Source organism: Fundulus heteroclitus, unplaced genomic scaffold, assembly GCF_011125445.2.
Source record: "Fundulus heteroclitus isolate FHET01 unplaced genomic scaffold, MU-UCD_Fhet_4.1 scaffold_479, whole genome shotgun sequence".
In the NCBI taxonomy this organism is placed as follows: Eukaryota; Metazoa; Chordata; class Actinopteri; order Cyprinodontiformes; family Fundulidae; genus Fundulus; species Fundulus heteroclitus.
The window spans coordinates 8,238-35,221 of record NW_023396900.1 but is presented as its reverse complement, the minus strand read 5'-3'; the positions used below and the strand labels follow the sequence as shown (position 1 = coordinate 35,221).

The following is a 26,984-nucleotide window of genomic DNA, read 5'->3' as shown; positions in this document are numbered from 1 at the left end:
TTATAAAATTAAGCACAAACAAGTTTCTTTTCATCTATGAGAGTTTATTGAACCAAATCGCCCTGATACAATCAAAACTATTTGAGTCAAACTACAAACTAACTAGAAACATACATCTATTAACTAGAAGGAAAAATGCAAAATGGTCAACTCAAAATGAGTAGCTGAAATTTTTTTAAATTGGACCACCACGTTTTAGACACAAATAATCCACGCTGATTAGCAGCAATAATCATCAGTCAGCACCAGCAATTTATATGAAATTAACAAATCTTTGGATAAACTTGGAGTGTATAACCAGAACATTTATGTGATAATGTCCTAGCCAGAATACGGACAAGCTCACAAGACTAAATCCTCTTAAGTCGTCCTGAAATTGGGGCTGGCCCACTCTTTGTTGAATAATGAACATCTAAAATTACAGTGTGCATGCCCAAGAAGGACAGCCTGGGTGCCATTCCGAACTTAGTCCCGCCCACAACGTTTTAGGTCGGGAAGTTCGGTCTGGCATTGCTCAACAGTAGCGCGAGTATGCTCGCCCAATATCTGGCGGGCCAATCAAATTGTCAGGGCGGGCTTTATACGATGATGGACAGATGATCAATAGTAACGTAATCAACCACGTCACCAAAGCGCGCTTGGGTTGAATTTGTTTACAACAACGATGGCTGCCGCTGGAGAGTTGAGGTGTGTAGATTCTGCTTTTAGGTCTGTTCTAGAAGATATCGACAGGTTCGTGTGTTGAAGGACTCCTTGGATCCTTACATTCTTTTTGCAACACCGGCAAAAATCGTTAACGCTCATCTTCTTATGCTAGGCTAACAGTTGCATTCCGTTGACAACAACTATGCGTTGCTTAACATGCGTCACACACTCCGTTGCTCGTATTGGTTGTAGGTCTATCCAATTGAGTGCAGAGGAATTTTTTTTCCTGGTTTGTTCGAAACACGCCTCATAATCACAGCTCTATGGAGCAGTATCAGACTCAAATTCTGACTAGAATTGAGTATGACCATATCAGGCTACAAGAAGGACTCAATAGACTACTGTTGGGTACAACTACTACGGCCCAAACTCAGGTCATCTAATTAAAACATTGGTATTGCACTTGTTAAGTTTACCTTCTGTCGGACAGTGTGCAGCCATCTAATCTTGGATATCCTTGCTAGCTCATAGATTGAATTTTGACAAAGGCTATTGAGAGGATTACCAAGGTGAAAGATCAATGTAGATCTTTTCTGTCCATGAAATAAACAAGAGTGACCCTTTATTTGTAATATCAAGGCCTATACATTTTTTTTCATTTTTGAATGGCTCTCTGGTGTGTTGGTTTGTGCTAATGTATCTGATTAATTTAAAATGGATCAAAGTGAGGTTGTATGCATTACAGAAGAATAAGTTGCTGCTAACGGTTGCTGAGATTTTGTGCGCCACTTATCCTGCCAAATTAGTGAAGTCCTTTGTTTTCAGATTGATCAAATCATTCCAGGCTCTGACGGAGTGAGGGACGCGATTTTTTGGTCCTGGTGAGTCTTCATGTGTGTTTTCAGGCAGTGGCTCTGGGTGAAGGCTTTATCACAGAGTGAGCACTGGTAGGGTCTCTCTCCAGTGTGGGTTCTCATGTGAATTTTTAGATGTTCCAGTTTACCACATCCTTTCCCACAAATGCCACATATAAAGTCTTTGATGCCAGAATGAGTCTTCATGTGCTGTTTAAGGTGACTCTTGTGTTTGAAACGGCGTCCACACTCGCAGCATTCAAAGGGAGTTTCCCCTGTGTGCACCCTCATGTGTATGGATAGGCTTGTGTGGTACTTAAAGTTTTTGCCGCAAACGGTACAAACATACGGCTTCTCACTGCTGTGAACTTTTATGTGGTTCATCAGAGCTGTTTTAGAGGGAAACGTTTTGCAGCAGATGTGGCAGAGGAACGGCCGCTCTCTCACCGTGTGAGTCTTCTTGTGCGATTTCAGTCCAAAATCCGATTTAAAGCGTTTCCCGCATGTTTCACAGCCATAGCGACGTTCCTCTGAGTGGGTAAAAGCATGTCGGGTAACAGCTCGGCGAGTGGTCAGAGACTTGTTGCAGATTTTGCATTTGTATACATCTTTTCTCACATGCTGCTTCTTGTGAGTTTGGAGAAGTGACTGCAGACCAAAGGTTTGCTGACAAATATCACACTTGTGTGGTTTATTCTCCACGTGAACCCAACGGTGATAGTTCAAGGCACTTTTGTTTGAGAAGGTTTTATTGCAGATGTCACATTCAAACAGACCCTCTCCTGTGTGCTTAGCAACGTGACTGTTGAACCTGATGATGGAGGCAAAAGACTTCCCACAATGTGAACAGTTGTGAATGTTTTGATGACTTTTGAGATGTTCCTTTAAGTCCTCCTCAGACTCAAACTTCTCCCCGCAAACTCCACAAACACTGTGCAGGTCGTTTATGTGACTCAAGGCGTGGTTCATCAGGCTGCCATAGTTCCGGTACCAGACTCCACACACTTTACAAGACATCTTAGTCTCCCCAGTTCTCCTCCTGCCCTTTTTATCCTGGCCTTTTTCTGTTCTCGTGCATGTCTGCGGTTTGGAATCAGGGTTCTGGTCCTCGTCTCCCTCTGATGTCTGGGGTCTGGTACTGGTGGAGTCAGTGCTGCTCTCGACTTTTTCATTCACATCTTTCAGGTTGTCCTGTTGGGATTTTGACTCGACGGACACATCACTTCTTCCAGAACATTGCCCACTTTGAACCAAGCTGCAAAAAACGAAAACTTGTTAATTTAGTTTCTGCACAACGGTTGGTCTGCTGAGTTAACAACCATCTTTGAATAAAGTGCTGTTTTTCTTCTAATCTAATATTAATGTCTTCACAAATCCTTAATTTCTTTATATTTCCTTTTGAATGAGCCTAATTTTGTCAGTCGATCACTTTCCAAAGTTTACCAAAGGTCTTGTGATTGTCTGCTGTGTATTTCTCCAAGAATTATTCTTTTTAAACAAGTTTGTGACATTTGTGACAACTACAAAATTTAAGTGCCTCTATTCACAAAGAATCTAAAAGGGACAATTGCTAACCCTCGGACAGTAAATCTCTTTTATATAAAATCAAGCACAAGTATCTCTTCATCCATGAGAGTTTATTAAACTAAATCGCCCTGATACAATCAAAACTATTAGAGTCAAAAATGCCTTAACTAGAAACACACATATGCTAACTAACAATCAAAAATAAAATGCAAAACAATCATTTCAGAATAAGAAAAAAAATAGCAACTGAAAAATTGTAAATTTGGTCCTAGACTTTCTATACACAAAAGATAATCCACACTGATTAGATAAACAAATCTTTGGATCAACTTGGAGTATGTAAGCAATACATTCATGAGATAATTATTCTTTATGACCAAAGTTGGGGCAGCGCTGATGGAGGGGAGGGGAAATCAGGCTGGTGTTTGGAGAAATGTCGGGTTGGCTTAGTATCCATCTGCTACGGTTAGCTATGCAGACAAACTGTCATAAAACAGGACCACACGGTAGTTTGCAACTCGTCACCCATACAGGGTTTCTGCAGGTGTCACCAACTAAAATTTAGGACTTTTTAAGACCATTATGAATGAAATTTAAGCCCTAAATTCCGACTTACAGAAACATAACAATTGCAGTCATAAAATTACTTGCAACATAGACAGTTTGCAAACATTTGCCTATCGACAGGCATAAAATACCCACGCATACACTAGTAACATTTCAGATACATTTACTTGAGTAACTTTCTGGGGAAAAAAAAAAAAAACTTTTCAGGGCAGTTTCAATGTAAAGTACATTTTCCTTATATTTGAATATTATTAAAGAGTATCATTACTCTTGAGTAAAATCTATGGCAACTCTACCCACCACAAGTAGCTTCACTGAAAAGACTTGTTTTTACCAGAAAGTTAACCAGAGAGAAGGTTCACTTAAAAAACGTTTTTGTAAAAGTGAACCCTCTTGTATACATAATCTTTGCTGTTTTAGTCTTTTTTGTTATTTCCTATCCATTGAGCCAAGTAATAGTAATATGTAATAGTAATATAATCTTTATTGTCATTGAAACATACATTACAACGAAATTTGTTCTATGCTTTTAACCCATCCCCTTGGGGAGCAGTGGGCTGCCATATGCGGCGCCCGGGGGGGAAAATCCCCAGGCGCCGCACATGGCGCTGCACACTGGGCGCCCCCTGCTGTGCCATTTGGCGGTCAAGTGAATATACCGTAAATGGCAGAATGCACTTTTTTGCCCAGCTCCTGTTCGCCGTCAGAAGCCACCCACTGAACCGTTAAACTAGAGCAGGAGACCTGCTGATCTCCTTTAACATCCAATGAGATACTGGGACGCCTGGGTAAGATGCAAGGACTCTACGTTACCTGTAAACTTAACGGCACAGTTTGTGAGGCATTGGTTGACACAGGGTCCACCATTTCAATTGTATGGCCTGATGGAGTAGCAATTGTAAACAGACATAATTCTACAGTCTGGCGGCCCAACACTGAGAACATCACCCCAGTCCCTGGTAAACAAGCACCTGTGTTGGGAAACATCACAATTGAAGGTCTGTGAGGAGCATGATTTCTGGCTAATGGATATCCAAGAAGCCTGCATTATTGGCCTGGGCCTCCTTGTTAGGTGGAGAGCGTGGTGGATGTAGCTGGATCTATGCTTTGACTGGGAGTTTTAATGGTGGCTCTTCACACAATCAGCAGGGAGAAATTCACCCAACATAATAAGGCATTAGCAATCAAGCAAAATAAACTAGGGGCAGTGATGGGTTTAAGGGAAGAACAATAGGATTCCAGTTTGCCCCCTGCCACACTAGCACTCCAGCAATCAAAGATCATAGATATGGCAACCAGTTGCCAAATAAGCTACCATCATTTGAAAACCAGCAATCATCGCAGGAGCTGTGGGAGAGGAGCAGCCTGGGCTTGGATAGGGAACAACGGCAGGAGCTAAAAAAAACTCCTTATAGAGTTTAAGAATGTATTCACCACAAGAGTCGAGGACTAAAAGCAAACTAACTCGGTTCTGCAAGACATCAACGCAGGAGATACACGCCCCATCTGGCTGCAAGCCCGTCGCTTACCCCTCGCAAAACAGGAAGCCACACACAGGAAGATGAAGAAAAATGTCGCAGGCTGGGGTCATCAAACCTTCAAATAGCCCATGGGCAGCCCCTGCAGTACTGGTGAAGAAGATAGATGGGTCATGGTGATTCTGTGTGGACCATAGGCGACTTAATGTCACCATTAAAGATGCCAACCCCCTGCCCAGAATTGATGATGCATTGGATTACATTGCTGGGTCTTCTTGGTTCAGCTCTCTGGACCTCCGCAGTGGCTATTAGCAAGTGAAGCTGGTTGAGGGGGCATGACCTAAGACTGCATTCACTATCGGCCAAGGACTGTGGCAGTTTATGGTAATGCCATTTGGACTGTGTAATGTCTCAGCTACCCTTAAACAGTTGATGGAGAGTAGGCAATCCATGTAATTACTAAGTGGTGTGTCTGGATGATGTCTTAGTTCATTCTGCTGACTTTGGCAGGTAGCGAAGTGAGCTTCATGCCATGGTGGCTGCTGTTATGCCTGCAGCAGCAGTTGCCCTGCCCTTCAATAGCCTTCATACTGCTCAGGGTTGGCTCCACACCACAGCAGCTGCTTAGAGAGAAGGCTCCTGCTACCCGTGTGAAGCAGCCTCCACAATATTAGGGAGCTAAGCCGAGCCTGCAGCTTCATGCTAATTTGGCTTTGCTTCATACAGCAGCCTTCCTTCTCTCTCCTGCAAAAAGCTGCCAACATAGCTGCAGCAGTAGTTACTCTGTCCTCTGCTACACACACACACACAACAGTGGTTCAATCAGCAGCCATGAAGAACCACACCCTCTTTAGAGACAAAACAGCTTTCAGTGTAACAAATTCAGTGTTTCCTTCGTTGTAGTATTGAGTCGGCATATCAAGGTGCATTTCCCCACTCGCTCCACTGTTGGCTTGCTGGCTGGCCACACCCACATACAACTGGCAGTGGCTGGATGGCCCAGCGATTCCCAAACCCTGACTAGCAGTCTGCTTACGTAAGAGCTCTACTCCACTCAACTACCAGCATACCATCTTGTGAATAGGATTGAGAAAATCTGACCGACGGGGTTATCCTTGAAATGTAATTGATTGTGATGCACTGTCATGTCAAAATATAGGGGCTGGTGATCCTGTCCTGGATTACAAAGTGGGAAAAGAATGAATATACTTTTTATAGTAGTATTTTTTGTCTCTAAAACTGAAAGTCACTAAAATAATTTTGTGAATTTGGTTCACACACAGCTTCAAAACAAGAGGATAAATTATATCTACTATAATAAACAAAGGGTAATACATTTTACTGTTGAAGGGTCCATGTCTACGGGGGATCAACTGCATAAAACGAGTAGAATGGTAATAAAAAACAGACAAGCCTTAGATTGGATCTTAGCAAGCAAGGGGAGATTTTGTCATATGTTTGGTAATCAGTGCTGTACATACATTCCTTTAAATACAGCTCTAAAAAGGTACATTAACAGCAGTAATGGTTAAACTCATGAAACTTAAAGCTGAATAAAAAAAGAATTCTGGCAGAAATGCTCATGGAGAGGTCTGGAAGAAATTTTAGGTGATTGGGGAACAATGGCTGTTAAAGCAAGATTAATTTAGCTAATAACACTAATTCAGATTTTTCTGCTTGTGTGTTGTGTTTTGCCCATCTTGAAAAGGTGGATTCAAGGGACTATTTATAGATGGATGACATCAGACGATAGCCATCCGAAAGGCTGCCCGCCCGGCTGCCTGGACACGCCCATGGACTCATGCATCTACCAAAGAGTTCATGAATGGCTAGTTTCCGATTTATGCCAGTTGGTCATGTGGCCGGCTGGTGGACGCCCATGCGGACTGGTGTCCATGTAGTAGTTTTTGCCCTGAATGAATACATAAATACCGCGAGCACAGGGATTTTTCAACCACATATGAATTAGAAGACCGGCCATGGGAAAACAATGACCATTTAGTATATTTGTGTGTTTACTGTTATATTATTCTGTATTTATTGAAAGTGTGTTATTCAGTTCAATTTATTAATCAGTACACGTATTTATTAAAGTTATTACAGTTTCTTATAGTTTTCTTATAGTTTTTTGGTATGAGTTTTGTTAATTTAGTACTACATTACTAGAATTTACTATTTACCGTTTCAAGTCCTGATACAACAGTATATGAAGATTTTCTTTTGGAATGTTTCACTTTTAGTGAAATATGGAGGATTGTGGGAGATTGGAAAGTTCCACAGCGTTAGTAGGGGTAAAATAAGGACAACTGGACTTTTGTTGAACTTGGGTGATTTAAAATTGGCCCTGCATTTAATCAACTCTGGAGACTCTCCTAATGATACCAAGGGTGATTAATGTTTGGCTATTTCCTGTTTTTCACAGGAAAACAGTTATAAGCGTTTTTTCCAGGAATTATAGGAAAAAAAGTGTGATATGTGACACTGTGCAGGACTCTGTGGAATGGAATTGTGGATGAGCAACTCTTATTTCTTACGAATAAAGGGTCCCCCTGCTGGCAGGTAAAGAGAAGCAGCTTTGTCTTATCTCTACTTTTTTTTTTTTTTAGTTTTTTTCAAGTTCATTTCTCTCCAATATTATATCGTGTGGATTCAGACAACGTACTAAAATTCATCAATTCTTTCACAAAAGTCATTTGTAGTTCCGAACACATTTCATCACTGTTTTAATTAACTTTTTTGTCTTTTCTGTCAAAAGCTTCTCGTTTTAAAAGCCTGGGTAACACATGTATGAACAAATGATCAAAGAACAGTTGTATCTGTCACAGAGGAATTAGTACCTGCTTATAGCCCCATTTACACTACCCTTGTTAAACCGAGCCGAGCCGAGACCAGTCCTTGGTCTCAGCTTGGATCAGTTACCCAAGCCGAGACGACCGTTTAAGCTGGGCATACACTGTACGAGTTTTTCAGTCGTGGTACTTATATACATCTCAAACTGTGTGATGGAACCGCGGGTTTAAAAGTTCACCGCTCACGATCTGTGTACGGCGCAACGCTCGGACGCGACCGGAGTGCTCACACTGTACGTCCGAACGTAGACAGAAGACGAAGACAACGAAGAAGATGAAGAAGAAGAAGACGACGGAAGTGTCGATGGCTACTGTAAACATTAGCGGAGAGAAACGCGCTGCTTTGGCAATATGTGCAATTTTGTATGCAGAAAGCCCTAAAAAGAAAAGGCGACGACATATTTGGACAAAGACATGGCTGAGCAAACGTGACTACTACGGTCTGTCAGTTTTACAAAAAGAACTTGAGGTAAGCTGGCGGCCGTGCACATTTAATACCCCAGTCTTTTCCTCTTTTTTTAATCAACAATGTCACGATAGTCAGTTAAATTACTTATTTGCGCATGCGCACTGCGCGAGGTTGGGGGAAAAACAGCTCGTAAACTGTCGTAGCTCTGCTTGAACAGCAGGATGCGCTCACGAAAACCTGACGACGGCCGACTGAATTTCAAACATGTTTGATTTTCACCGACCGTCCGATTCCTGATCGGAAGGTAGTCGTGAGAAGCCAGTCCCCCCTCCTCCCCCCCTGTACGATCAAGCTGAAAATCGGCCCGATTCAAAAAATGCTCGCACGACTGAAGAATCGGCCCGAAAAGGGGAAAAACTCGTACAGTGTACACCCGGCTTTACACACCACGCTATACCGGTTCCTTGGTTGCTCCTCGCCTCCTAGTGACGATCTGCGGTACTGCTGTTCTCTGGGATTGAAGGAGGGACAAAGCAAATCAAAATAGTGGCGCCCGTAACATTCAGGATGTTATGGTTGGACAGAGTCTGCTTTTGGGACGTGGATAAGACAAACGAACGTCTAATAAGGATTTACAGACACAGGAAACGACAGACGCTGAGGTTTATCACGCTGCTAAGCAGAATCATCTCTGGAAATCGTGTGGCATGGTAAGGAAGCTAGTATTATTATGAATGTCTGAAATTTGTCTGAATAGAGCGTGAATTGGGACGTGCAGCCAGACACGGCGGAAAAACCGCGGACAGTCAGCTGACTGTATAAGGGGATGACGCGGTCTGCTCATGCGCTCTTCGTTATCAGATAACCGGGATAAAAAAAACAGTCCGAGACCTCCCCAGGAACTGGTCTGCATTTAGCGCGGTCTGGTTATGTCTAGTGCGGTTCAGTTCAGTCTGCTGACCATTTACACACGAGAGTTATCTCGGTTACCGGACTGGTCTCGGCTCGGTTAAAAAAAGTGTAGTGTAAACGGGCCTTATAGGTGCTGTGTTTTTGTGCCCCATCATGCCAAAGATGCTACTGTAAACTAATGAAAGTCTTGTTTTCAGATTGATCAAATCATTCTTGGCTCTGAGTAAGGACAGGTTTATCTTTGTCCTGGTGAGTCTTCATGTGTGTTTTCAGGCAGTGGCTCTGGGTGAAGGCTTTGTCACAGAGGGAGCACTGGTAGGGTCTTTCTCCAGTGTGGGTTCTCATGTGAATTTTTAGATGTTCCAGTTTACCACATCCTTTCCCACAAATGCCACATATAAAGTCTTTGATGCCAGAATGAGTCTTCATGTGTTGTTGAAGGTGACTCTTCCTTTTGAAGCGGCGTTTGCACTCACAGCATTCAAAGGGAGTTTCACCAGTGTGCACCCTTGTGTGTTTGGTGAGGCATCCTTTGGACTTGAAGCCCTTACCACAAATGTTACAAATAAACGGCTTCTCGCTGCTATGAAACTTTATGTGGCTCATCAGCCTTTGTTTAGATGGAAATGTTTTGCAGCAGATGTGGCAGAGAAACGGCCGCTCTCTCACTGTATGAGTCTTCATGTGTGATTTCAGTTCAAAATCCAATTTAAAGCGTTTCCCGCATGTTTCGCAGCCATAATGCCGTTTGTCTGAGTGGGTCAACACGTGCCGGGTCACAGATCGACGAGAGGTCAAAGACTTATTGCAGATTTTGCATTTGTACATCTCTCTTCTCACATGCTGCTTCATGTGAGTTTTGAGAAGTGACTGAAGACCAAAGGCTTGCGGACAAATATCACACTTGTGTGGTTTATCTTTCACGTGAACCCAATGGTGATTGTTTAGGGCACTTTTGTATGAGAAGGTTTTATTGCAGATGTCACATTCAAACAGACCCTCTCCTGTGTGCTTAGCAACGTGATTGTTGAACTTGATGAGGGATGCAAAAGACTTCCCACAATGTGAACAGTTGTGAATGTTTTGGTGACTTTTGAGATGTTCCTTTAACGCCTCCGCAGACTCAAACTTCTCCCCGCAGACTCCACAAACACTCTGCAGGTCGTTAACATGACGCAAAGCGTGGTTCATCAAGCAGCCATAGTTCCGGTACCAGACTCCACACAGTTTACAAGACATCTTAGTCTCCTCAGTTCTCCTCCTGCCCTGTTTAGCCTGGCCCTTTTCTGTTTTCTTGTGTGTCTGCGGTTTGGAATCAGGGTTCAAGTCCTCATCTCCCTCTGATGTCTGATTTCTGGTACTACTGGAGTCGGTGCTGCTCTCAGCTTGTTCATCTTCACTTTGTAGGTTGTCCTGTTGGTATTTAGACTTGAACACATCACTTCCTCCAGAACCCTGTACACTTTGAAGAGAGCTGAAAAAAAAGAAAACTTGCTAAATTAGTTTCTGCACAACCGTTGATCTGCTGAGTTAACAACCATGTTTGAATAAAGTGCTGTTTTTCCTCATATTTAATATTCATTTCTCCACAAATATTTCCTTCCAAGGAGCCTAATCTAACTAGTTTTGAGTGGTCTTGCTCAATAAGTTTCCAAAGTTTACTAAATGTCTTTTTAATATTCTCTAACCCCGTGTCGGTCGAGGCAGATGACCGTTTATACTGGGGAGTTTTTCTTTCCACTGTCGCTTCATGCTTTCTCGGGATGAGGGATTGCTGCAAAGCCATGGACAATGCAGACAACTCTCCCAGTGGCTCTACGCTTTTTTAGGAGTGAATACTGTTTGTCAAGAGTTGCTATTAACTGGGTTCCTTTATATAGGACATTTTTGACAAATCTGTATAATCTGACTGAATTTGATTTTGGAAAGTGCCTTGAGGTGACATGTTTCATGAATTGGTGCTATATAAATTAAATTTAATTGAAAAATTCTATTAATATCTGCTACACGTGTTAACTCATTTCTTCACTGAATTATTCAAATGTCTGTAAGAGTTACTTGTGACAATTAAAAAATTAAAGATACACGAAGAACAGTATGGTCAGATGGAGTCACAATGACAGGTGAGGCCTGACCACCACTTTCAGAGTTTTTCAAAGAAATAAGAAAAGTACAGTGCCTGTATTCACAAAGAACCCTTAGACTAAAAGTAGCTATTGGTGACATCGGTTTAGGAAAATTTTTTGAATTTCCCTAATTCTAAGCTTTTCATAAGAATATTACCTTGGTAAGATAAAGGTTATTCACAAAGCACCCTGGGCCATGAGTAAGCTCCTAAAGTGAAAACAAATGTTAGCAGTAGTGAGGAGGACTTTTAGCGTGCCTAAGAGTGTTTTAAGCAGGGAAGATAGTGGAAACACAGAGCAGATTAGCTGACACACAGCCTGAAAAGTGGAGGAATTGAGCACATAAACTTCTTTAACAATCACACAATTATTAATATGTAGGCAAGATATACTTTATCGTCCCGATAGGGGGACATTAATTATTAATTAAGTAACCCAAAGGGTTAAAGGCGTGGCAGACAAATATATAGGAAATATATTTATTACTCATGAATAAAAAGTGGAGAAATGTACAAAGAAAATATCACAGAGGATGTTTCAAAATTATTTAGAGAAATTCTCGATAATAAACCTTTTACAAGAAATGGAAAAAGTCACATAAATGGTTGAAATCTCGAAGTTGTTGTTTGACGGCATCCATCTCCTTTCTGGCTTTAGATATCTGCAGTTAGCGCTTCTCACATTCCAGCTTGAGCTTCAATGTTCTTCAAAGTTGGCCTATTTGTGCCATGATCCAGGGACCAATTTAACTGTTAACACTCCTCTATTGCCCTTCCAGAGCTGATAAGATAAGGTAGACTATTAATCTCACAGTGGAGAAATTCACGTGTCACGTGTGTGGACAGAGATGCTAGACCTCACCATTTTTTCCCACCTTTGTTCTCAATTTTATGTTGATCGCTTTGCCAAATACAACCGCTTAATACAAGCAGGTGATCTCAGTAAAATGCTGACAAGTGATATGCACATTAATAACAATTAGACGAAGAAGTAAAATGACCAGTGGGAGGAAGTAAGCATAATAAGCAAATGATGATGATGTAAATGTAATTACATTCAAACATTTTGATGCTGTGAGAATTATTTAATTTTGCGAAGTTTAATCATGTCACAGATTTCATAATCCAGTCTAAATTGGTTAATTTCTCTCTTTTGATTACTAAGAGCACATTAGTGGGGGGTTTTGTACCATCAACCAATCACAGCTCTTAAAAGGCAGCATCACACCAAGCAACAGTGTCAACCACACCTCACGAAGATCAACATTTATGTTGTCTCCTTCCTCAGAATCGCTCTCAGCAGCAATCTGAATAACTCTTAAGCTAAGACCTAAATAGGATTTTTTTAGGCTAACCTGGATGGTTGCCGGTTTGAACACCCTTTCCGACTAAGTCATTGTGTCTTTGGGCAAGACACTTCACCTGCATTGCTTGCTGTCAGGGATTAGAGGGCCTGGTGGCGCCAATTGTATGGCAGCTTCACTTCAGTCTGTCTGCCCCAGGGCAGCTGTGGCAACAATGTAACTCACAACCTTCAGCGTGTGAATGTGTGACTGAATGGATGAATCTTGCTTTGCATGCATGAAGCATGGTGGAGAGGAAAACTCCTCTTTAACTGACCGTTCAGTGTGAACGGTCATCTGCCATGACTGTTCTGGCATCCTCTGGCATCCAGACTGGCATCCAGACTGTTAAGTCTCTGAAGTTTCCATCCATCCACCTCATGTGTTACAAGGTAGATAGATTTCCCTTGCTGCCAGCCCGTCTTTCTGTAACAAGAAAGGAGCACCCCGGCTTTTGCAGAAGTGCCCTAATGAAAGTAATGGTGAATGGAATGAACTTATATAGCACTTTTCCAGTGATGCTTTCCAGTGATGAAAGCGCTGTACACTAGAGCCACATTTACCCAATCTCTCTCACTAACGTCCACACATTTATACACCGAAATACAGCTCAGTAGGCAACTTGGGGTTAAGTGCCTTGACCAGGGACACATCGACATGTGACAAGGGGAAGCTGGAATCGAACCCACAACCTTCCGATTGCAAGACAACTACTCAACCCATCAAGCACAGTCGCCCCACTGCCCCACAGTCGCCCCACTGTCTCAAGGCTATAGTAATCTTCAGAGGTTGGACTTGGACCTCTAGGCCTTTCAACCTTGTATTGATGCACACAACTTTTTACTGACATGTTTGCAAACAACTATTCTGAAACATTCCTCTGCCCTCAAAAGTTAAAAAATCTGCTCACATAAGATCTGACATCACAGCCCATAAAATCATAAAATGTTCTCATCTTATTTTCTTTGACTGGCTGCTGGTAATGTCACGTCCTCTGTGGCCCTCAGCAAAAAATAAAATAAAATAAAAAACACTTTTAGGTCATGTGGAAAGCAGTTGCGTTTCCCCCAGGCTTTTTACCCTAAAAGAAGTGATGTTCTCTAATTGTAGACTTCTTTAGTTATAAAAATACAATTGAAACAGAAACTATAACATATTTAATCTAAAAATGCAGCGGGATGTTTACAGGTTCCTGTTCCCTCTAAAAGGAGCCCTTTACAGTCTTTATTTATGCATTTTTCCCACCACGCAGCGCACTAATCAGAGGAAAATCTGCCCACCTCTCCGCCGCAATCCGGTATCATTAAGTATAAATTATGCTGATACCAGACATTAGCAAAAATATTTTTTTTCACCGTCACTTAGCGAAAAAGAGGATGTACAGTTAATCATCGCATCCCTGAATCCACTACTGTCCACTGAACAACACCGCCCACAAACCTGCCGATTGGTTATCGGTTGAACAGAACTGGATTATTGGTGCTTTTGCGGGATCTTTATCAGCATATAGACATAGAAATTTAATCAACTTACTGGAAATATTTGTGGTTGATATATTTGAAAAAAAAAATTCTGTATATATATTGTAAAAAGTGTTTTTCCTAACTATAGTATAAATCACCTTCTGCACCATTTTTCTGTCTCTGGTGTGTTAAATACAACCCTGATCCTTCCTCCTGAGTAATATATTTAGGTCTTCTGGTAAATACCCCATTACTTTAAATATTTATCATCTTATTTTAACATGATTACAGAATGATAAATGCTACATTGACTCTTTTCAATATTTGGCTCTCCAGGTAAAGAGCCCGGTATGAACTATGTTCTTGAATGTTTACTCGCCTCTTAAGACCAAATCAAAAGTTTTAAAAATATTTTTGATGACTTCTGATCTGTGATATGTGTTGAATACGACTATTTAACTACTGTAGGTTTTCAGAGATTTCAACTTTCACAATGATAACCCTGAAGACAGAAATGCAAATGTACTACAGGGGTTGGACAATGAAACTGAAACACCTCATTTTAGTGTGGGAGGTTTCATGGCTAAATTGGACCAGCCTGGTGGCCAGTTTTCATTAATTGCACATTGAACCAATAAGAACAGAATGTGAAGGTCCAATTAGCAGGGTAAGAGCACAGTTTTGCTCAAAATATTGCAATGCACACAACATTATGGGTGACTTCCAGAGTTCAAAAGAGGACAAATTGTTGGTGCACGTCTTGCTGGCGCATCTGTGACCAAGACAGCAAGTCTTTGTGATGTATCAAGAGCCACGGTATCCAGGGCAGTGTTTCCCGCAGCGCTATCTTGGCGTGGCGGCCACGCCAAACTCACGCTACCGCCACGCCAACATTCCAAAAAAAAAAAAAAAAAAAAAGTGACGTTAACACACGGTTTGTTGTTGTTGCTTTTGCGCGTGCGTGAATGGCAGGGAAAAAACACGCGGATACCCCCGCTCCGCGAGTCGGTCCGCGAAAAACGTGTCGTCCACAACCCCCCCCCCCCCCCCCCCCCCGCTCCGCGAATCGGTCCGCCTCGCATAAGCAAATTCCTGCGGGAAACACTGCAGGGTAATGTCAGAATACCACCAAGAAGGACGAACCACATCCAACAGGATTAACTGTGGACGCAAGAGGAAGCTGTCTGAAAGGGATGTTCGGGTGCTAACCCAGATTGTATCTAAATAACATAAAACCACAGCTCCCCAGATCACGGCAGAATTAAATGTGCACCTCAACTCTCCTGTTTCCACCAAAACTGTCCGTCGGGAGCTCCACAGGGTCAATATCCACGGCCGGGCTGCTATAGCCAAACCTTTGGTCACTCGTGCCAATGCCAAACGTCTGTTTCAACGGTGCAAGGAGCGCAAATCTTGGGCTGTGGACAATTTGAAACATGTATTGTTCTCTGATGAGTCCACCTTTACTGTTTTCCCCACATCTGGGAGAGTTACGGTGTGGAGATGCCCAGAGTGAAGCATGGGGGTGGATCAGTGATGGTTTGGGCTGCCATATCATGGCATTCCCTTGGCCCCATACTTGTGCTAGATGGGCGCGTCACTGCCAAGGACTACTGAACCATTCTGGAGGACCATGTGCATCCAATGGTTCAAACGTTGTATCCTGAAGGAGGTGCCGTGTATCAGGATGACAATGCACCAATACACACAGCAAGACTGGTGAAAGATTGGTTTGATGAACATGAAAGTGAAGTTGAACATCTCCCATGGCCTGCACAGTCACCAGATCTAAATATTATTGAGCCATTTAGGGTTGTTTTGGAGGAGTGAGTCAGCAGTTTCCCTTTGGGATTATTAAAGTATGTCTGATTCTGAAACATTTTCCTCCACCAGCATCACGTCCTGGCAACTATCCCGCAAGAAGAATGGCTTAAAATCCCTCAGACCACTGTGCAGGACTTGTATATGTCATTCCCAAGACGAATTGACACTGTATTGGCCACAAAAGGAGGCCCTACACCATACTAATAAATTATTGTGGTCTAAAACCAGGTGTTTCAGTTTTATTGTCCAACCCCTGTATGTGACAATTAGAAATTTTGGTTTGACTAAACATGTTGAACAGCCAACATACAAACAGAGACATTTTAGAATTCAAAATTGGGAAGTGTCTAGATCAGGGGTCACCAACATGGTGCCTGTGGACACCAAGTAGCCCCCTAGGACCACATGTGGTTGCCACAAGCCTGTTCTAAAAAAGGTACAAACCACCAGTGAGCAGCATCAAAAACTATTTTATTCCGTTCCTCTTCTTGTTTAATCAAACTTGCATTTATGTTGAGTCAAAAAGTACAATATCTATAACAAAGCATGAAAATTTTATCTATTTTACATGAAGGTATGGTGAACTCAGACTTTTGTAGTCCTAGTTTAGACGCCTGGTCTAAACATTTCCACGATCCATCTAACTGATCTATTGCCCTATCTCATAATTTTGTTATCTTTGAAAGCATAATTTCTAACGACTCATTTAGCCAATGGAACATCACAAGAAAACACACCTTTAAGGACAATGTCACGGAAATGTTTATCCAAGCTTTCGCTTCTACTTCAACATTGTACTGTAACTCAATAGATTAACTAGTAGATACCTTTCAGTCTAAAGTTTCAGATATCATTAATTGCATTGCTCCAATTAAAGTGAAGGTTGTTTCTGGGAAGAAAAAATCTCCGTGGAGAAGTGCTTAAGCAGTTAGAAGCGAATAAAAGGGAGTGTTGAAAAGCTGAAAGCATGTAAAGAGAGACTTTACAGATATAACTTAAAACTGAAAAATGCAAGAGAATCTTTCTTCTCTAAAATTTTCAACAAAAATAGGAATAATACTCATGCCTTATTTTCCACAGTCGACAGGTTAACAAATCTTTATGTGACTGTGGATTCTGAACGCTATTCCACCAGGGCCTGCTATGAATTTGCCAACTTCTTTACTGAGAAAATCTAAAAGATTAGAGGATCAGTTTGAACATCCATATCAAGTTCAGAACCAAAGCTGTCTCCAGATAGAACTTATCTTGACAAAATGTCCCAATTCAGCCAAATAAACTACAAAAGCTATGAAAAAATCGTTCACCAGCTAAGTTCCTCCTTATCATTGCCTTGGATGTGTTACTTCTTTAAGAAAGTTTAGCCTGTCATAACTTCTCATTTGACACAGATAATAAACAAGTCCCTTCTCTCAGGTGAATTCCCCCAGTCCCTAAAAACAGCAACTTTCAAACATTGCTGAAAAAGAACAATTTAGACAAAATATCACTAAGATTATTGAAGAGGCTGTGTTTCAACAATTAAACACCTTTTTAACAATGACCAACCGTTTTGACATTTTCCAGTCAAGTTTCCTCACCACACTACAGAGACCGCCCTAGTCAAGGCGTTTAATGACATCAATATAAATGTGAACTGTGGAAGAACCACAGTGGTGGTACTATTGGACCTTAGTACAGCATTTGATACTGTCGATCACTCCATTCTGTTAGAGCGCCTGGAAAACCGGGTCGGCCTTTCTGGTACAACTCTCAACTGGTTATATCCTACTTAAAGGACAGGAATTTTTTGTGTCAGTAGGTAACTTTACATTAGAGATGACAAAAATTACATGTGGGGTTCCCCAAGGATCCATCCTGGGTCCCTCCTCTTCAATATCTACATGCTCCCTCTAGCTCAGATCATAAAAAACAACATCAGCTACCATAACTATGCAGACGACACACCGCTCTACATCACCATGTAGCCAGGTCACTATGAACCCATTAACACACTGAGTAAATGCTAAGAAGAAATCAATGCATGGATGTGCCAAAATTTTCTGCACAGTTGAATAAAAAAAAGTTAGCACAAAGCTTCAGCTAGTAACCACTGATTAGGCCCAAAATCTGAAGGTAGGGATAGACCCAGACCTGAACCTTTAACGACACAAAGAGAGTTACAAAGTCAGCATTCTATCACCTGAAGAACATTTCCAGTATTAAAGGACTGATATCCCAACAAGATCATCCATGCATTTGTCTTTAGTCGCATTGATTACCTCAACAATGTTTTCACAGGTCTGCCCAAAAAAACTCCTTCAGACAGCTGTAGCTGATCCAGAAAGCTACTGCTCATGTTCTTACTAAAACCAGAAAGATAGAGCACATCACCCTAGTTCTAAAGTCCTTACACTGAATCCCTGCATCTCAGAGAATAGGCTTTAAAATACTTTGCTAGTTTATAAATCACTGAACAGCATAGCACCAAAACACATTAAAGACCTGTTGCTGCTCTGTCAACCTTCAAGACCACTCAGATCTTGTTTCTGGTCTACTCTGCATACCCAGAACCAGAACCAAACATGTAAAAGCAGCATTTAGTTCCTATGTTCCACAATTCTGGAACAAACTAGAAAACTGCAAAACAGCTGAAACATTGAGTTACTTTAAATGAAGACTGAAAACCCACTTGTTTAGAGTTGCTTTCGGCTCATTACAGGACAATTGACCAACTTATTGGATCTGTATTGATGTTTTCACTTGATATCATTTAATATTTGTTACTGCTCTCACAACCAGTGACTGATGTGTTTATGTTTTTTAGGTTTCCATGATGTAAAGCACTTCAAACCACTTTGCTGCTGAAATGTGCTACAAAGCAACTTGATATATTTACTTTTGAATCTTTACATTGTTAGCATGGTTTGCAAACTTTGCACTACAATGTTCCATATTTCAGAAACTTGAAAAACAATGTTTACTTTTTAATAACTAACTTTTGTGCAAAAATTTGATTTTCTGCTCCAAAACTTAAGAAACTTGAAATGTTCGTGCACTTAAAAAAAAAAAAGTTTATTTCGATAATTCAGTTTAAATACCTTTATGATTCCAGAAAAATGGGAAGGCTACCGTAGCTCTACTTCCACCTTTTCTGTTGTCATTTGATGCATATATATTCCTGCACTACAATATCTTTTTCTCATTTGTGACAGTTCTGTAAATGTCACTTTAAAATAAAGTTGATGAAACGCAAGCAATGATTTTTTTTGTCATATTTTTCAGAGTACAGCTCAAAGTTTGTGATATAAAATAGTCCATGTCGTATTGTATGATTTATTTCTATATGGCCCAGCTCAAGCACTCACTGGTATATGAGAACTCTGGAAAATCAAATTAAATTAATATTAGATATATATAAAACTACTGAAAATCACCAAAAGATCACTTCATGAATTTGAGTCAATCATGCCATCAACGTGGTTGTTACACAAGCTAGTTGCAGTAGAAATTGTTTATAGTCTCAAAAAAATGGTCACACATTTTAAATACATTTTTAAACTTTATACCAATACATTTGTGCAGCTCTGTTACAGGTATTACAATAACATAGTTGCAATTAAATGCTAATTTTTAACTTTTTGTTTAAAAAGGTGCATGCTAGCTATTGTAGCTGCTGTGCATGCTAGCTATGTTAGCTGCTGTGCTAACAGATCAAGATCAAACTTAACAATACAATATTGAAAGAAAAGATTTGACAGAAATATGTCTTATTCTGATAAACATGAATAATAGGGTTGCGTTACTTTGAGTGACACACTCCCTTATGGCAGAAAATATAGAAAAAAGGAAAATACAAGGGAGAACCTACCTTAGATCTACCCACGGATCAGAACAATCAATTTGATGACGTCATTTCTGCCGATTACTTTTTTTTCTCTTCCTCCAGGTTGCTAAAAGGTTTTAGTAACAGGGTTGCATGCATGTTGAGAAACATGACTTAAGAGCATAATCACTACTTTGTAAATCATTTAATTTTAATAAAATAAGGCAGGTGTAAACAAAAACATACCAAAAATCTGGTTTAAAAGTTATATTATATTATATATGTATAATATTTAGGAATTACGTTTACTGAAGATACAGTTATACAACTATAATGTACATATCAGGAGCATGTTTCTGTATTTTGTGCCTGTTTCTTTTCTAGGTAGAGACAGAAACTGTCTTCCGATTCTGGAATGACCCATGTGTCACTAGAATGAATTACACTGGTGTTTTGAATGCTTATGATAAAGTCTATCTATGAATAAAGTCTGATATTGAGTTAAAATGAACATCTAAGAGGAGTCATCATGCAATTTGGCTGCAAATCACCACTTTTCTATCCATGTCACCAATTTCTTCCATCACCCAGAATGAGTGTACGCATGAATCCGACTTGCCGTGAGGACCGCACATTTTCCCATCAAGTCTTAAATAAATAAATAAATAAACCTTTCCAACCTTTGCATGGAAAGTGACGCACACAAGCACCTATCACATGGTTTCAGGTTGACGAGTCATCATTGAGGTCTGGGATGCATGAATGAACTGGTTTCCCTCGTTCTACTGAGTCTTCATGTGTGATTTCAGAGTTCTAGGGTGACTCTCTCCATTGTGGTTCTCAACCTTCTGATGTGCCTAGCGACGAAAAGTTTTGCCACAAACAAACTAACGCTTGAGTGGGTGCTTGCCATATTGGCCTTTCTTATTGAAGAAGCATCCATACTCGTTGCAGGCAAACAGCCTCTTGCTGTCGTCTTTGTGTGGTTTATCAGCCTTGCGTTTGAAATGTTTGGCTGAGGAACGAATGGTCTCTCACCTTCTGCACCTTTAATGTATCTGCATGTCGGGGTGGGGAAAGCCGCAACTCATTAGTATACCGCCTTTGTGTGGCTCCGCAGAGGCTATTTGTGTCGGTCAATAAACTCCGTGCTTAAAGAGAAAGTTGAGAGAGTTTCTATGAGTTGGGAAAAAGATGGACCGAGCGGAACGGATCTCCAAGAGTGGAACTGCGGCTTCCTCAGCAGTCCAATGTTGACCAGGTGTTATTGGAAAATGATACTAAAATCACTATGGCCTGACGCTACTTCAGACACGTTAGCATTGGAGACATGAGAGCGGCTGCTCCACGGTCCTGATTGCCAAGGCCAAATGCTTGCGTTTCACTGTGCAGATAATGAATGTCTGGGATACGGCTGTCTCTGTTTTGTCTCACGGCAAGGCCACTGTCGGGTATGAGGGAGAGCCGATAGCGAGGAGGGACAAAAACAGGACAGACGGGCTGGCGGCCGGACCGCGAGGTGCGATTACTTTCCATCGATGAGATCTCTGCTCTGTTTCTCAATAAATGTGCTAGAATTTCATCACTTCACCGTTTGCTTATTCAATATGTTTAGGATGTCGGTTATTGTTTAGGATTCCTATCACATTTGGCGTCAAAGAACAGAATCTCCGACCAACGAAGTTTGGCGACCTCTGGTACCCCGAACAGATTCAAGGGACGAGGAGGGGCTCCTGGTCTCGGGTCGACTCTGAGGCGTCGGCGCGGGATCAGATTTGAACCTCTTTCATGAGACGGTAAGAGGATTATTTTCCAGCACTTTTTAAAATGCTATTGCTTCAAATGCTTTCAAGCTTTAAAATTTAAACCCCCCGTTTAAAATAATACAGCAACAAATTTCAAAGATAGAAAAATCTGCAAAACTGTAACCTACAAGGTAGTAATAAATAAAAGCCTATAGAAATAATGCATTATATTAGATCCTTAAAGCAAATAAAATAGGATTTGCAAATACAGAACAATGACTGAAGTTTTAAGGTTAAATTAAAATTAAATAAAAAATTTTCCAAACTTTTTCCTGAGGATGGATGGATTATTTAGCGACAGAAAGAGAGAACGTGGGACTCGTCGGATATGGGGCGGGTTTGAGAAGGTTAAAAAACCTATTATGTATCGTACTCAAATGAAAGCTGTGCATCACACAACCTTTTATTTTTAATATATAAACATTAAATTGTTTTGTTGTTTTTAATGTAACAAGACAAATATATATTACTGTGTTTCAACCATATGCTTAGCTTAATAGTATGCAAAACGTAATGTATAGGTGTCAACATCTCTCTCCAGAGCTGCATTATCAGCAGAAAATGCACATCAGCAACCCCTAAACTCTGGTCTTTGAGCTAGAAATGCACAATTTCTTCTTTTGTATGATTGATTGCTGCTAAACCTGGAAGACTGTTCCATTTTTTTTTACCGTAAGGCAATAAGAAATGTTATCTTAACAAGTGTCCATAAAACGCTTTTTGAAAAGTTCCTTTAAAAAAACAGAACCAATTAAAAAGCAGCAATACAACTGTGCATTATGCAACTTGCTGACACAAAAACATGCAGAGATAAAAAAAAAAAAAACGTATACTGTTTGACATTTATGAATTTTGTAAATGATAACTGTTTAAGTTTTTGACTTAATTTTGTTTGTATGAGTGTGTCTTTGTGTTCTGTGTTTTAATTTTTTTGGACAGTTGAAGATGTTTGTTTAATGCTCAGATCCAACACAAATATTGTAATGTAGAGCTGTAAATCATCTTTGCTTGAACAAAATAGTGCTGTGAGTTGATTTGGACCCTCTATTGAGAGGCATTGAAGGGGTGGGTGGTGTTGCTATAAGGTATGCAAAGTAATTAAAATCAACAGCTTTTGTTAACACCCCCTTGGCCAGGGGTGATTCTAAAGAAACTTTGAGGCCCGTTTTGTTCCTAATCTTCTTTGCAGAGTACCAACATTCAAAAGGGCGCATCTTTTTCAGATTTGACTTGATTCCCACAAGTTTGACTTTGTTGGAAAGCTTAGAGCCAACTCTTTCTGTATTCATAAATAACTCAAAACTGGCCCTGGTCACTTGTTCCTGGCTTTGCTGTGGCCGGTCACATATTATAATCTTCTTACAGGTAATGAGGTGAAGCGCTTTCTGAATTTTTTAAATAAAAGAATAACAATCTTTTTTCTTAATTCACCTTATGTGGAGCCTGGTTTCATCGTTCATGATCACAGGGTCAGTAGCGGGAGAGTCAGTGACCATATGTTCTTCCTTTTCCTGGGTCTTTATTTCTCGTTTCTGTAACAGAAAATGGCATCTCCATTAATGTGCGTTTTTCCCCCCCACACAAACACAAACATTTACAATCTTTAAACTAAAATCGCTCGGCCATGTGCCAGATCTGCAGCCTAAGAAACGCAGAATCAAAAATAACCAAGTATTTGCATGTATTTTGATAAGTTGTGGCTTTATATTCTTGGCCCTGTTCAGGAGTAGAGCCAGTCAGAACAGAGCAGAGCCAAAATGTGATGTGAGCAGACTGCTGTCCACTGATGAACCAAGACTTCACGGTCGATTAAATGTCGACATTTCAATTGTTTCACTTTTGAATCACTGCTGCACCTTGTACTGTAATTAAATTTCACTGCAATTCACAAGCTGTATGCAACGAAATTTCGTTCTGTACGCACACTGTGCATACAAAATGACAAATAAAGTTGTCCAAGTCTAAGTAAGGTTTTCACAGAGGAAGTGTAAGTAAAGGCTACTAGAACAAGCGAAACAAATTCAAAATCAGCTAACAGAATGCTAAGCTAATAAATCCTTAACCTTAAAATCGCTACAAAGATCCTAAAACTCACTATTCCCACAACTTTTTAATGGAAGCGGTTGAGATGGAGCCCCCTTTATGCCCCACAGCGGCAGAGCCACTCACGTCGGTTTTTCTGAGTGACGTCGCAATATCTTTTGAGCCAACACCAAAAATGATTTGATCCATAAAAGAATATTCAAGACATTCTTGGATGTACAATGATACAAACGTTATATGTATTTTTTTTATCTATGCTAATTTATTTAAATTTTTTACCATTTCTCACAGATTCCAAAAAAAAGGTAAAAAAACAAAGCAACTGGACTTGTTTTCCGTAATTGAAGACGTTTCGCTTCCTCTCCAGGAAGCTTTCTCACTTTTTGAATTGAGAAAGCTTCCTGGAGAGGAAGCGAAACATCTTCAACTACGGGAAAACAAGTCCTGTTGCTTTGTTTTTTTACCTTTTTTTGGAATGACCATGACCTGGATGACTGAGAACCTTCACCAGCACATTTCTCACAGATTTCTTTAAAGAGTTAAGGTCACTCGGCGATGCTTATCAGCTGCCACCCTGACAAGACCTGAGTGAAGTTGGCCCCCCCCACCCTCTTCAAATCAGACAAAATTGGTGCCAAACGTTTGTGCTACGTTTGTGCAGCAAAAATTTTCGTTTGTGCCGCTATCATTTTAAAGATATAAACAAATGTTTTTAGAGGTCATCAAAGGTCAACCAGCCCCCCCACCTTCTTCAAATCAGACGAAATTGGTGTCAATCAACTCGACTCCGTTTGTGCTGGTTTGTGCAGCAAAAAATTTCATTTGTGCTGCTTTGGTTTTGAAGATATTAATGAAACGGTAAAGGTCAAAAGGTCAACCAGCCCCCCCCCACACACACACACCTTCATCAAATCAAAAAACGTTTGTGCTACATTTGTGCAGCAAAAGTTTGTGTTTGTTGATTGACACCAATTGACACAAATTTCATTTGATTTGAAGAAGGTGGGGGGGGCTGGTTGACCTTTGATTACCTCTAAAAAAATTTGTTTATATCTTTAAAATGTTAGCGGCACAAACGAAAATTTTTGCTGCACAAACCAGCACAACGTTTGGCACCAATTTTGTCTGATTTGAAGTGGGTGGGGGGGCCAACTTCACTCAGGTCCTGACAAGGTGTTCGCCACCTTCTGGCTGTAAAGGCTCTGTGGAGAACCAACATGAGTGGAGCAGAGTAGAGCTGGTAGAAAAGGGGCTAAAGTGAAATAAACAACTGAATCTCAGTCAGAACCTTGGGGCGGATGTACAGAGCAGAGTTTCCAATGGATTTGATAGCAGTGTAGATCTCCTCTGGAGTCAGAGCTTTCACATTCAGAGGCTGCAGCTTCCTGCTCTTATCTGTGATGAAGGTATCAAAAGGTTCCCCAGCAGCCAGCTGAGGGAAGGTGGACCTTAGCAGGTCCAGGAAGGCCGCTTCCTCTAGACCATGAGGACACCCCAGGTCCCAGATCGGACTCTTCTGAAACACTGGAACAGAGCGAAAGGCTTCCTGTGAGAAAGACTGGAACTGCTGAAGGTCTGATGAGCAGAAGCAGTTAGAACTTACCAGTATTTGAGAGCACGGTGGTCTCAGAGTCCTCCAGTATCCGGATCCTGAGATTTAGGGGCTCGTTTGTGTTAATTTTTGGAGTTAAGCTGCGCCTTTTACTTCCAGACTGAACTGACCTGCAAAATTATTACATCTGATTAGCTTCTCGTCTCACAGACATCAGTGGTCATAATAAGTTGGGTAGAGAGAGGAAAGAGCGCCACCATCAGACACATTAGGCTGAGACGGTTTACATACGACCAGCAGCGTGTGTGTAAAGCAGCAGACTGCAGGCTAGCTACCTGAGCAGACAGCCTAACTAATTAGTCCGCTGATATCAGCTCGTTAGTGATTCTCTATAAAGGAGCAAAACAGCAAAATAATATTCACTAGAAAATATTTTAGCAGTATTAAAAAAATGATTTCTGATTTAAACAAAGGCATTTAGATCATGCTGTTTATATTATTTCCTGAATACATTGGTAGATACTTAATGTCTGATTCACTGCATGAAACTTCCTGTGGAAATCCACTTTATTCCTTTGAAAATGTGAGAACATAAAGGCTAAAAGTACAATAACAGCAAACATTCAGATTCATTACAGCCTGATTTCTTCAGCAAAGACATGAGCAGCTAATAACCTAAATAACGACCACAGCCTACGTTATAACGAGGTCAGTTCATGGAAAACATGATTAAACCTCAGAGGTGGAACTTTGGATCTGTTACCTTGGTGGTATTTCAAAATCTGGGTCCTTCAGGTCTTCCTTGATCATCTTGTTTTTTATTACTGATTCTTCATCCTCCTGTTCATCTTCATCATAATGATCATCCTCTTGTTCCACCTCATCATCACCACCACCATCTTCCTCAATCTCGTCTTCCCCCTCAACATAATCCTCCTCCTCTTCCTCAGAGTGTTTCCCAGGTGGACTGTGACTCTCAGCTGCCTCCACACCTGAACACATCCCACAGAGTCTGTTTCTGATCTCTGGTCAGAACCAGCATCTCCAGTCTGGGTTCTGGTTGTGTCTCCAGGTGAGTCCTACCTGTGCTCTGTGTGAGCTGCTGCTCCTCTTGCTCCTCACCAACCACCACCTCCTCGTGGCTCTGCAGATCTGGGAGCAGCTCTAGTTCAGTCACATCCAAACAACATCTGATCAACATCTCTGCTGCATTTGGACCTTAAATCTGTAAAATCTCTGCTGTTCTGCATGTAATGAGCATCTCCAGGCCACCACTGACCTGTTCTGGGCAGCTTGACCCGAGGCTGCAGGAGCTCCAGCTGCCTCCTCTGCCGCTCGATCTCCCGCCTGAAGCCCGAAGCCTCCTCCTCGTAGTCGGCTACGGTCCTCTCCACCACCGCTAAGATCTCCCGGGCGGCTGTGCTCAGCTTCTCGGTGATGATTCCTCTCAGGATGCCGCTTTTGGACATGTTCAGCGGATCGGAACCGCCGCTGCTGCAGTAAAAACATGCTGGATTGTTCCCTGGTTGGATTCAAAACTTCTGCACGTTTCTCTCACACGGTGCTTTCCTTCTTCTTCTTCTTCTTCTTCTTCTTCTTTCTTCTTCATTGTGTCTATTGGCGGTTGGCAATCAGCTTTGGACTGCACTACTGCCACCAACTGGTTGAGGAGGGGTTACTTCAGAATGGCGGTAGGCACGGCTGATTCAGCTATGTATACATATAGTACGATAGAACACCACATTATGGGTAGACATATATACACCCACACACATATGACTTA

At 41.2% G+C, this 26,984-nt stretch overlaps 1 protein-coding gene across 4 annotated transcripts in view; it reads right to left on the bottom strand.

Moving 5' to 3' along the window:
* Positions 1 to 26,724, bottom strand: part of LOC105919334 (zinc finger protein 502) — a 32,368-nt gene extending 5,644 nt beyond the window's left edge. The window contains exons 1-7 of one of the 4 annotated variants that reach the window (XM_036132154.1): positions 26,481 to 26,724; positions 26,285 to 26,371; positions 25,965 to 26,193; positions 25,253 to 25,371; positions 24,938 to 25,173; positions 23,038 to 23,138; positions 1,312 to 2,754 (exon numbers count right to left, since the gene is read on the bottom strand). In XM_036132154.1, coding sequence (XP_035988047.1) covers positions 1,476 to 2,754; positions 23,038 to 23,138; positions 24,938 to 25,173; positions 25,253 to 25,371; positions 25,965 to 26,193; positions 26,285 to 26,371; positions 26,481 to 26,670 — 2,241 coding nt within the window. In that variant the 5' untranslated portion in view covers positions 26,671 to 26,724 and the 3' untranslated portion in view covers positions 1,312 to 1,475. Of the gene's footprint in view, positions 1 to 1,311; positions 2,755 to 23,037; positions 23,139 to 24,937; positions 25,174 to 25,252; positions 25,372 to 25,964; positions 26,194 to 26,284; positions 26,372 to 26,480 lie in introns of those variants that run through there. The other 3 variants (XM_036132155.1, XM_036132156.1, XM_036132157.1) reach the window with 3 other exon arrangements.
* Positions 26,725 to 26,984: the final 260 nt, after the last annotated feature.